The sequence below is a fragment of the Atta colombica genome, unplaced genomic scaffold, assembly GCF_001594045.1.
Source record: "Atta colombica isolate Treedump-2 unplaced genomic scaffold, Acol1.0 scaffold46, whole genome shotgun sequence".
Classification (NCBI taxonomy): domain Eukaryota; kingdom Metazoa; phylum Arthropoda; class Insecta; order Hymenoptera; family Formicidae; genus Atta; species Atta colombica.
In genome coordinates, this window is record NW_017259535.1 from 704185 (window position 1) to 716247 (window position 12063).

The window sequence follows — 12063 nt, forward strand, 5'->3', positions numbered from 1 at the left end:
TAAAAAATATTACGAGCAACTTTGTGTGCTGCTATTTCTCAATTGCTTTATGTCGATGGACAAAACATGAATTAACTAAAATATACAATCAGATTATCAACTTTTAATGTTGCACAGCATGGATATGTGAATATTTCTTATTACAAAGTATTATTACAATCATAATAATTCAAGTTGCAATACACATGATATTTTGTAATTTTATAATAAAGTCGAATTATAGACCATACAAAAAGTCTGTATAACATCATAAAAAAATATTCGAAAAAATAGAAAAATATCAAGATCGAAACGTTTGAACTTCTACAATATTTAATTAATTTGAGAGAGATAATTATAATTATTAGCGCTAGTCTTGTTTGGATCATTTGCTTATTTATTACAATATTGGAAATTTTTTTTTTCGAATAGAACTGAAATTTTGAAAGACCAATTTCACAAATATTCAAGTGCAGTGAACTCTGAATATTACGAAATTAATGTTAACGTAAAATATATTAAAATTGCTTAAAATGTATCAAGCGTGTAATTTATCAATTTCAGCCATATATCGAATTTTAACGATTTCTTAATCGCTTCATAAATACTTGGCGGCTATGCACAGCTGTTTTTTGATATTAATTATTGTCCAGTTTAATTGTTCAATTCTGACTGTTCTGATTCAAATAATATGGCCTAATATATATGTACATATTTCATTGAAATTGTATGCATTTTCTCGTTATAATTGGGATATCTTTTTGCTAGCACTGATGTCGGCCTTAAAGCGGCAGGATTATGTTACTTAGGCAGATTCGTGGCAATTATGAGTATCATTCATCGAATGTACTTAACGCCTCCCGTAATTTATTGACTATCTTTTGATAGAAGGCGATTTGTTCCGTTAGATGCGTCCTTACGGCCTTATTTACATGCACTTCCCGTTCCGTCTGAAAATGAATCTCCTCGGCGATTAGAGCACGAGCTATCACATCAGTTCGATGGGAAAGATCACGTAATTGCTGTGGCTCCATTTTATGCTCGCTGACCAGTCGCTCGCAATCCCTTCGTTTTTGCATAGCGCTCTATGGAAAAACACAAGACACGATGAAAAGTTAATCTGTTCAAACGTAACACACTAATTAATGCATTCTGTGTAATAAATACCTTATGAATGCTGGTGACATCGGGAAAATTGCTAATAATACCGCGATAAATATGAAACTTATCAGATAACGGTTCCCAATCGAACTTTGGCTGTTCCTCGTACAACTTGCCGATATCGTTGTAAGCGTCACCAGTCGCCTTCAATGCACGTGTCAGTTTACCGCGACCGTTGTCATCCGCCTCCAGAGCGTGGCTGAGTGATGTGAATGATTGACTGATCTTTTGAAACTCTCTCTTATACAATACTTGATGTTTCTTCGCTTGATCAACCGCCATAGCCATAAAGTTCTTCACCACTGGATCCAAACCACTGATAAATCTATTAAAGGCATCTGTTTGGAGCTCCATCTTTATAATGTCCAGTGGTGTGTCTGGACACTGAATAGCATTGAAATAATTCACGCCTAATAACTCATCCTTCTCTGCCTGTCGTTTTCCTGCCTTCCATCGTTTCTCGTCCGTGCAGGTGATAAAATGTTCCCAGACACGACTACGCGACAACACGGGATGTCGACAGACATAATCGACAAATTCCTGTAATTGCGTACGTCGGTGCTCAATAAACGCGTCCTCGTAACGTCCTGATATCTGCTTATCAGGCAGAGGCGGTATTGGAATAAAGCAATACTTCTCTTCTAGGCGTTCGTGCAACCAATCGAAATGCTTGTACCTCCTTGAAACTTGTATATTATTAAACTACAATATAAATATTAATATTAGGAACACATATTTAAATAATAAATAAAAAAGATGATTTCTTATTACCGTAGGAGTTAACTGGTAGACGATGAAACTCTTGAGACCCTTCAGTTTGGATTCCTTTTTGGGTGATGTAACAACGCAACTGTAGGATTCCCCAGTCGGTAACCATGTGCACCGATTACCCTCTCCTTCTTCTATAAAGATTTTTTCGCTGTCAGGCACAGTTACCACTTTGACGCCCAGCAGAAAACTATCTTCTCCCGACTTGATTAATGTAGAAAACTTATTGTTTTTCTTTGGTATAGGTCTCTCTGGTATCACAGAATGTATAGTATGCATGGACATTGGATCTCCATAATCATTGGCATTATTCTGTTGCGACAGTGATATCTGTGGTTGTTGCTGTTGTTGTTGCGTAGGAGGAACATAAGCCTGCGTTTGTCCGACTTCAGAATCGTCATCCCAGTCATCATCCCAATAATCTCCTGAACTTTGTTGGGACGATGTCATAGTATCTACACATACATATAATATATATAGTTGTCATAAATACTGTGCTTACGCAACATAATAATAAAATAAACTCAGAAGATGATAAAATTAAACAATTAAACAGCGTGATGTACCTCAAACGAGTAAGGCTGACAGAAGACGCCCTGTTAGCAAGGACACGCAGAAATAAGGAAAGAATACAAAAGAATTGGAGAGCAGACCTGAAACTCTCTCAATTCGAATTACAGGAAGACTCTACATCCTATTTTGATGTGAATTTATGTCGGTGTCTTCAGACACTTATTCGATTGCTATTCGTCATCTGACAATCGTCCGATGTCGTATGTTAGTTTTACGATGTCGTCCGATAATCGACTGTGTTGTGCCATTCTACTCATTTACTAAAACTCGAGCATTGCTTGACTCCAGCAGGAAATCATCTGCATGTACCGCAGGTTTAATTTTATTTTGCGTCAGAAATGAAAGATACCGCATGAAAGGTATCGAGAGCAGTCCGTTTATCAAAAGTCAGTGTAACAAGTTGAAATATTCAGTAACAAAAGATGAAAGTAAAGTAAAAATATTTTTATTCTTATAATAAATATTCATTAGTTTTCATAAAAGTATGAGAAAATCATTCTGCTCTGATTCAATTGTTGCTTATGGATTTTGAATGTGCCTATCCTCTGACACAATACAGTGCTTTCCAACACATTATAACACAGTGTATTATTTTAATCTTGTTTAATATTAACAAATAACAATACAATATCACACTATTCTTGCAAGAAAATACAGTAAATCATTACATATTAAATGTAATGAGAAAAACGCCACGAACTTTTTTCCACATCTAATATTTGCTATTTATCAATGTTAAACAGAGATAAAATAATCATTGTGTTACTTACTGTGTTTCTTACTGGAATGCACCAATAAATACAGCAATCCAATTATATATATAAATAACATTAGTACTTCTCCAAAGGTAATCTTTATCTAATCGCTTATCTTTTTTAGATAATCATACAGATAATACAATAACAGATATCAATGAACACATATGTATATTCTTTTAAATAAAAGTAATCTTACGTACTGGAAGGTGCAGCTTGTTCAACTTGTACCACTTGGACATATGCAGCTGGGAATAGTCCCGATTGACCACTCTGATTAAATCCCTCACACCAGCCATCTCCCACATTGTCTCGTATGACAGTCAAAAGTTCACCGGCAATGATTGACAGCTCCGCCGTTCCTGACTCGCCCGTGAAATCGTACAGCGCTCTCACCTACAAAGAACAAGAGAAAATAAAGCGGGTGTATAAGAACAAAGAATCATCTCATACGCTCGTAATAACAGAATGAGTCATAGCAAGACTGGATTGATCAAACTCGGCAACTTAGGTTCTTTCACAAGGATTCTCCACGTACCTGCTGATTCTCCATCGTGCACGATTCGCGCGGTCGGACGCGATTCGCTGAGAGAATTCAAACTCCACCAAAAGGCTGCGCCCGGTCACATTTCCACTCCTCACCTCCCGCCGTCACGAATCGTCTAACATTTGCACGCTCGTACCTCGCGACTCGCAGGTAGTCGTAAATAACCAGCTGGAGTTGTTGAGAATGAACTGTACTGTCTGTACCCCGCAAAGAACAACAGTCTGTCCGCCTCTTATTGTTAATTGCACCTCCTACATTTCCCCTTCCCTTCGTTCGACCATTCCACAATTTTATCGCTTTCCGTTTCCTCCCGTCGAAGCGTAGATATGTTTCGATATGTCTATGAATTCCTTGAATATTTCTCAACTCTCAGACTCACTTCATTCGTCGTTCCTTCTTGTTCCTTCTTTTGTCTTCAAAGCGCGAGGGGCTGAATAAGTAAATATCTATTTCATTTCGAACAGATGTCTCGTTTACGAAAAAGTACAGCAAAAGCTACACGACGATCGAGGGAAATGGATTAGTCGTTATCCTCTTAAAATGTAGCGGTCGCATTCATCGTCAATGATATGAATAGTATCGATAGCACTCTGGAAACGGATCGCTGCGTTAAACAATAAACGTAACGACAACCAATGGCATTGGTCGATCGATGATTATCGTTTTGACGATTTGCCGCGCACGAGAGAAGGTTAGAGAAATCGAGAACCGGTACTCAGTGTTGCCAATGCGCTGATAAAACAAAATTCCAAAATCTATCTAGAAAAAAATCTTTATTCTTTAATTGTTCATTAGTAAATTCAAAAATCTCCAGTTTATCAATTTTAGATTATTGGAAAATTGTCTACGAATAATAAAATTGTGACAAAAAATTTAGGCTGCTTTTCGTTGTTCACTACGAGTATTGAAAAAAAAGAAAGTCTATAGTTCATGTTACGTATACTATAGATTTTCAGTACTCGCAATGAATAAAGGTGCCTTTTCATGCTGATACTTGACATTCATTTTTAGCGTCAAAACAAGTGATGTGTAATTGACGAATATCAAGCATTAATTTTGATCATATAGCTTATTTGACGCTAGAAATGAGCGTCAGCATGAAAAGGTACCTTAAGTAAAAAATTATGCCCGTATTCAGATCTTATACTTCCTTAAATTAATCTTTAAATACTCTACGAATTATTTTATTGGCTGCTGAGCATCTAAAAATAAATTTAAGAAAGCCTTAAGTATGAGGTCTGATAAATACGAGCATTAATCAATCACAATTAAAGGCCACTTTCACTAAGCTTTGATTAAAATAGACCTAGAAACTTTGCAGGATTCCAACTGAAACTGATGTCGGAGAAAAAAATGCAAAGAGAAGTTATAAATATAAATTTGTAATACTAATTTATGTAGCAAGATTTCGCTCTGGTAGCTGTTTGTTAATAACCTATTTTTTTGTGTTCAATATGTAAAATTACAGTTAATTATAATTAGTGAAATATGTTTAACTCTTTAGTTTATATTTTTTTCTCCGACAACAGCTTCAGTTGGAATCCTGCAAAGTTACTAGGCCCTGTTAAATTAATCAGAGCTTAATGAAAGTAGTCCTAAATACAATTAAATATAGAGGAATAATCGATTGATCAATTTCCTACAATTAGCACCAAATCTTTATTTATCGACACTATGATTTTATTAACAGTGTCAAATGTATGAATTAGTTCACATCATTTATAAAATTGATGTTGGTGTCGCTAGTGTACGATGGCCACTGAAGGCCACGTGAAAAATATCGGGATGATTTTTCAGGATAGTTTCTCTCAGATTTCTTTCTGCTCTTGTTTTCATGTGTAGAAAGCAAAATTATGGTACGATATTTTCTTAGGTTTTCGTACATTGGTACTCAGTACAGGTATAATGCTAATTTTACAGTCAGTCGATAGTCAGAAGTTTTAAGTCTTAACAGTTTTAACTTAAAGAGGTGACTAAGATTTTTTGCATCTATCAGTTGTTAATTATATACAGCGAGTCATTTAAGGAATAAGGAATAAAGTCGAATTTGATCAGTTTTAAGAAAATCGGTAGTCTTAGTCGTACAAATTGACTGTTGGCCAACTCCACCGATTCACCGACAAGACTTAGGACTACTGACTATTGACTCATTGTAGAATCATCTTTACAATATTTATTTTTTAATATAAAAAAGTATACATGAACTTATTGCTTGGATAACGTGAGCGTGTGCGAATGCGAGCGGCATTTAACTGAGATTTATTAGTGATTTTGAGCAATTTAGCGATAATTAAGAGTTATTACACTCATTTGGTGTGATTAAGTTTATATTTGTAAATCAAGTCTCTTCTTAACAAGGTAGAAATAACAAAATATTTTATTCTATTTTATAAATGTACATTTGGGCACAACATTCATGAGTATATCTTGTTTTGCGTATGGAATCTGTATATCTTTTATTTCTTGTTATCATATGATTCAACATTTTGTAAAGGGGTTTGCAAAGGCAGAGTTCTGACAATTTTATACAGGACACAGATTCTATCCAGGGTGCTTTAGAAACTGCTCTGCGAACCGTCACACCAAAAAGTCTAATTGTTCCATCATTATGTCTCTCTAGCAGGTAAACTATTATGTTTCATATTATTTTTGTATAATCAACTTGTGTTAATTAATATATTTAATATCTTATAACATTATACCTATTAAAAAATATATTTAAAAATATCAAAAATATTATTTTATATTTGGTTTTATATAACTGATGATTACACATGTATGTATATATGTGTGTGTGTGTGTGTGTGTGTGTGTGTGTGTGTGTGTGTTTATAAATTTTAATTTGTTTTCTTGCTTTTTATATGTTTGTTGGAAAGATTAAATTATTCTTATTGATCTTTTATATTTATTATATGAAGTGTATATTTTTATAGAACAGATGCTGGAGTTCATGCTTTAGACAATACTGCTCATGTAGAGCTTAAAAACAAATATAATACAGTATATAAGTCTTCAGATGTAAAGAGATATGTAAATCGTTATTTTTCCAAATGTGGTCATACCATTAGGTAATTTTTAAAGAGTTATCTTAAGCCTGATTGTCCCAATGTTTTTTAACTTTAAGCAAGACTTAAAATTTTCCTTCTCGACCTTAAAAAAAGAAAGAATTTTAAACTTTGCTTAAAATCAAAGTAATGTTGATGCAATCGAGCTTTAAATGTTAACATATTTATTAAAACAATACTTTTTCATAGGTTACTGGAATGTATACCTGTCACACAAGATTTTCATGTAAGATTTGCATGTAAATCTCGAACATATTTGTACAGATTTATGATACCTAAAATATGTGGGGAACAAAGGATATCTTTACCAGAAACAATACATACTTATCATTTAAGGTAATTATATGAAGTAAAAATTAATGTCCTAGGGATTCTTTACCTTGAAATGGGTGAAAATTATAAAAATAACAATTTACTAGATATCGATCAATAAAATATAAATATTCTAATAAATTCATTCATTTTTGTCATTTTTATCTTTCAAGATACCGAATCAACCCTTCGTGACATATCTTTCAGATCATATAACTTTGACATAGATAGAGCAAGATGTGGTACACAATTGTTTATGGGAACAAAAGACTTTACTACGTTTAGTGCGAAAACAATAACAGATCGCAAAATCCACTATGTACGTGCTTTACAAACTTTTACTTTGGAAGAAGCGCAGCCTTTAATGCCTTTTGATCCACTATCTAAAAATTTTACATACTTTCATTTCACATGCAAGGCAAGATCTTTCTTGTACAATCAGGTAATACTTTATTCGTAAATAAATACATTTTTATGTAAGAAAATTATAAGTGCTAATTCTGTTCAGGTCAGACGAATGATCGGTGCTCTAATTGCATTAGGATTGGGAAAAATAACAGAGAAAGATATCATTGTAATGTTACAAGTTCCTTCCCATTATAACTGGAATCCCCGTATTACACCTGTACCACCGAATGGCTTACATCTATTGAATGTAGAATATGATCTAGATGAATTAAGACGTTGTACCATATTACCAGAGGAAGAGCAAGAGGAGACATCGCAATTGGAGGAACTACAGTGGAAAGAACAGAAACAAGGACTGCAGTTGAAAAAATAGAAAACAAAAAATATATATTACAAAATTGTTAATTGCAAGAGTTGAAAAATATTATTTAATATAAAATAGAATCTATTGTATCATTTAGTAGATAATGATGTTAATTCATGATCTTTTTTAACAAATATATTTGATCCTGATATCTAATGCCAATATCTATATAATAAATATCTATATAATAAATACTAATTTTTGCATAATGAATTTACAAGATCTTATCGCAAAAAAAAAATCGTCGTTAAAATCATGTAAAACAGTGATAAAGGATCAGCTTGGCAACAAATATGAAATCGAACATGGTCAAGTGAAGAAATTAGAAAAAAATCTGCCATTCGTGGTAGATGAAAAACCTGACTTGCATGTAGCCAGTATAATACCAGGATTATATCTCAGTTCTCAAGATCCAGCTGTTTGCAATGATATATTAAAAAAGTATGAAATACGACATATTTTGAGTATAGGTGTCAACGTTTCCGAAAAATATGATGACATTCAATATCATACCTGTGACTTGTTAGACTTACCGGAATCAAATATATTGCCCTCGATAAAAAAATGTGTCAATGTCATACACACGAATCGTAAAGAAAATATTCTTGTGCATTGTAATGCTGGAGTTTCTCGTTCTGCCAGTATTGTTATCGCTTATTTAATGATTATTATGAAATTATCATATGACGAAGCTTATAATATAGTGAAAAGAGAAAGAAGTTGTATCAGGCCTAATGATGGATTTGTGAAACAATTACGTAGTATTGAAAATACAACTTTTGTTTATGAATCATAATGTTCCAATATATGAATTTTTATGTACTTATTCTATATTGATAAATTATTTATCAGTATTTTTGACTAATTTTATATATTTCATAATGTTTATAATAAAATAAAATAGGAATTATTTTTTTTATACATATATATTGGTGAATTTGTGAGCTATTTTACTTAGAACTGAGATTTGAAAGGGCAGAAAAGAATGTATGCCGTAGGAAATGGATAAATAGATCAATGAATGTAGTATATTGTTACAATATAATCCATGTGTTATAACATTATTTACTTATGTGTACAGAGAATATTGTTTTATGTAATTACAATATATTTTATTATAACTCATTAGAAAATTATATTCATGCACAGCATCTATGAAATTCTTAGCCAAAACTAAGCATATTAAAATTTACTAATTCTGGCTTTTTCTTACATTTACCATGCATTGGAGATGACACGTAGGTCGCCGTACCAAGTAGATTTATAAAAATTACTGTAAATCTAAAAAATATAAGTGAATTTCTGTATACATGATAATCCTATTATTTCATTCACATAATAGTAGTGTATCAATGTACCGACATTGGTACCTATTACCTCTTTCTCTTCTATTACATATTACATATTGTATAGAATAATTATTATCAATATCTATATGTGTTTACATGTGATGTGTATATATACAGGCTGTCCTAAAATCACTAGATGATACTTTAAGGACAGATAAAATATACCTATTATTTAATATTTTAATATTTTATTGCAAATATCGAAGTATCGATAGTTTCAAAATGACGATCCATTAAAAATGTATTTTTCCGTAAATGATTCGAAAAATACAAAATAGCTTGAAAAGACTTTTAATTCAAAACTATTAACTACTACATTGAGAATTCGTAAGAGGAATCTTTGAGTATTTATCATCCAGTGATTTTCAGATATCCCGGATAAATACAATATATATGTATATGTATATACATATACATTGTATTTTTTATTTATGTATAATCTATTATTCACATTCCTCCAACAATTGAAATGAGCTGTCTCGAAGAAAATAGACAAGGCACTTGAACTGAATATCCTTTTCTTAGCTAGTTGGCCTCATAAATAGTAGAATGCAAAGACTTGCACATCAAACGGTGTACAAAATGTTAAAGTAGAACGAACAAATAAAGCCGGCTATCGAAAGGAATTCGTGTATCGTTCACTATTCATAACATCATTTAATAGATTTAATTTGACCATTCTCTGCAGAGTGTCGATTTCACGTATATCTTAGGCTACGTTCCGTTACACGCATTAATGCGCTTGAAGTATTATTTTATCCTTGTTCGCAAAGTATTAAACAAGGATAAATGATACATCATGCGCATTATGCATGCAACGGAACGTAGTCTTAATGAATAAGCGACGCGGGATCAAGGCCTTCTAAATATCGTGTTTCTTGAACATACAACATTGATTTCTTATAATGATTAAAAAGAGTATAATAATTCATTTTGATGTTACAGGTACAAGAAAATGATTTCTATTTACTGAGAATAATGCAAATGTGAGAAATGGCATAAAACACATTTTCCTGTTTCTATACAGCATCAAAAATTTCATTTACTGAAGATTATACTGGTTTTAACCTCCAATTACAAATCTTGTTTGGACATCATTATTGATAAGTATGCATTCAATGCATCGACAGATCTCTCATTTGTATTAAAATCACGGAGACGTAAGTCGAGTGGTAATAATTAATGTAATTAAAAATTGTGTAACCCCCCTAAGGAACAAACTTTTCCCTAGAAAGCCCCTACGTTTCCTCTTTTTTTTGATTCATGAAAATTTTATAATATAAATTTCAACAATCGTGATGTAGTTTAGAAATCACTTCACTTAAGTGGCACAAAATAACGAGAAAATGTGATATATGTACAAAAAAGATATAAATAAATTAACAAATTATTATGCTAAGATCAACGTATGACTGTTACTGGTCTATACGTAGTACAAAGATTATCTGTGAAAATAATATAATACACGAATAAATCGGCCAGTTTCTGCAGGAAGAAACTAATATACACAAAAATTTGTTTAATCGTAGAATACAAATCGTATTCACGGACAATTTGCACTTCTATAGAGTAGAAAATACTATAGAATAATTCTACTTCGGAATTTTTGAGGATTTAGTCTTCTTCCACAGAACGCTGACCTGATTATTTCCCACGAAGCCACAGTCTTAAGTACAACATATCTGTACCTGGAAAGCATATCATTAAAAATGAAAGCCACGAGATTAAATTGACGTACATGTATACGTCAGACTGGATCGAGTGACATGGCGACGAACTCAAGACAACATGCATTACAGTTACAGATACATAGGACATCGGTATTATGAATTGTAAATATAAACATCGTCATCAAACGTTGTGTGTAGTAAACCAGTGTCAGAGTCCAATAGAATGGCCAGGTCGTATGCAGCAACAACGTCAGTAATGGAACAGGGAACCACCCAACACAAGTGCATATGCAAGTGTAAGATGTGTTTCATGTGTATGTGTTATGTATACGCTCATATGTGTTTTACATACCGTTTGTCAGAGGAAAGTTACCTTACATCTCGTTAGCTTATTAAGTTTCATCAATTGATTTTTAGTGTGAATTTTTTCGGATTTATAGTTTAACGCTTAATTCCCCAAGGGCCGTCTGGAGTTACAACGGGTACATGAGAGTAACCAGCAAATTGCGGGAATTCTTCTACACTAGCTGTATTCGGTGCGCTTTGAGGCTGCTGTTGTTGTTCCCATGGTCCGCCTTTCACAATGAAGCCGGTATCATTCTCACTGCCACCGATGTTGCTACCGTCATCACGTTGAGGCGAACGCAAACTCTCACGATATTCGTTTTCTATCACATCTTGCATCTGCCATTGTATTTTTTTGTCAATTTTAAAATTCTACTTACATTATAAATAGCTTTAAGCAAACATCACTTACATATTCCTCCTCTAGATTCAGTAAACGTTCCCTCGCTTCGGCTACTTTGTCTTCCGCTCCCACAATAGTTACGATATTGGGATCAGCATCAGTTTTTCTCGGAAACTTTATGTCAACTTTAAATTCCTCCATTATTTTACGGATATTTCTACCTTTTGCACCGATTAAACGCGAATGAACTGCAGCATGTATCTGTACTTCCTCTTTTGTTAAACCATTCTAACAAGTATAAGAGAATAAGAGAAAGTAGTAAATTGTATTAAATAAAACTCTTAGTATAAAGTATTTTTTTGACTGTTCCGTTAAATCATTTTGGCGGAGAATATAATATATATAATATATACAATATATATAA

General features: G+C 32.9%; 4 protein-coding genes across 5 annotated transcripts in view; 2 read left to right on the forward strand and 2 right to left on the reverse strand.

The window, feature by feature from the left end:
- Nucleotides 1–550: 550 nt before the first annotated feature.
- On the reverse strand, nt 551–4432 carry LOC108691353 (sorting nexin lst-4). 2 transcript variants are annotated; one of them, XM_018199055.1, is made up of 5 exons: nt 3775–4432; nt 3440–3632; nt 1912–2363; nt 1147–1842; nt 551–1064 (listed from the first exon to the last, which is right to left on the reverse strand). In XM_018199055.1, the coding sequence occupies exons 1-5, from the start codon at nt 3787–3789 to the stop codon at nt 813–815; spliced, it is 1608 nt and encodes a 535-aa protein (XP_018054544.1). In that variant the 5' UTR covers nt 3790–4432; the 3' UTR covers nt 551–812. The 2 variants fall into 2 exon arrangements, with proteins under 2 accessions (XP_018054544.1, XP_018054545.1); XM_018199056.1 differs by lacking the exons at nt 3440–3632; nt 3775–4432 and adding an exon at nt 2475–2554.
- Nucleotides 4433–5529: 1097 nt separating this feature from the next.
- Nucleotides 5530–7941, forward strand: LOC108691372 (tRNA pseudouridine synthase A). The gene is made up of 6 exons (XM_018199079.1): nt 5530–5683; nt 6278–6406; nt 6717–6851; nt 7038–7184; nt 7368–7602; nt 7669–7941. Exons 1-6 carry the CDS (start codon nt 5637–5639, stop codon nt 7939–7941), a joined length of 966 nt encoding a protein of 321 aa, XP_018054568.1. The 5' UTR covers nt 5530–5636.
- Nucleotides 7942–8134: 193 nt separating this feature from the next.
- LOC108691375 (dual specificity protein phosphatase 19) lies at nt 8135–8728 on the forward strand. Its single transcript, XM_018199081.1, has one exon. It carries the CDS (start codon nt 8141–8143, stop codon nt 8726–8728), a length of 588 nt encoding a protein of 195 aa, XP_018054570.1. The 5' UTR covers nt 8135–8140.
- A 1803-nt stretch (nt 8729–10531) lies between these two features.
- LOC108691413 (vigilin) overlaps nt 10532–12063 on the reverse strand; it is an 8325-nt gene continuing 6793 nt past the window's right edge. Inside the window, exons 22-23 of the mRNA XM_018199155.1 lie at nt 11709–11927; nt 10532–11635 (exon numbers count right to left, since the gene is read on the reverse strand). Coding sequence (XP_018054644.1) covers nt 11393–11635; nt 11709–11927 — 462 coding nt within the window. The 3' untranslated portion in view covers nt 10532–11392. The remainder of the gene's footprint in view (nt 11636–11708; nt 11928–12063) is intronic.

Excerpts from the sequence above, each read along its gene's own strand:
- LOC108691353 (XM_018199055.1), bottom strand. Across the intron at positions 2,364-3,439 it reads TGAACAAGCTGCACCTTCCA|ATACTATGACATCGTCCCAA; the intron begins GTACGTAAGATT and ends ATGTATGTGTAG. Across the intron at positions 1,843-1,911 it reads TCTACCAGTTAACTCCTACG|TTTAATAATATACAAGTTTC; the intron begins GTAATAAGAAAT and ends TTTATATTGTAG.
- LOC108691372 (XM_018199079.1), top strand. The coding sequence starts at position 5,637 with ATGGTACGATATTTTCTTAGGTTTTCGTACATTGGTACTCAGTACAG. Across the intron at positions 5,684-6,277 it reads TACATTGGTACTCAGTACAG|GGGTTTGCAAAGGCAGAGTT; the intron begins GTATAATGCTAA and ends CATTTTGTAAAG. Across the intron at positions 6,852-7,037 it reads AAATGTGGTCATACCATTAG|GTTACTGGAATGTATACCTG; the intron begins GTAATTTTTAAA and ends ACTTTTTCATAG.
- LOC108691375 (XM_018199081.1), top strand. The coding sequence starts at position 8,141 with ATGAATTTACAAGATCTTATCGCAAAAAAAAAATCGTCGTTAAAATCA.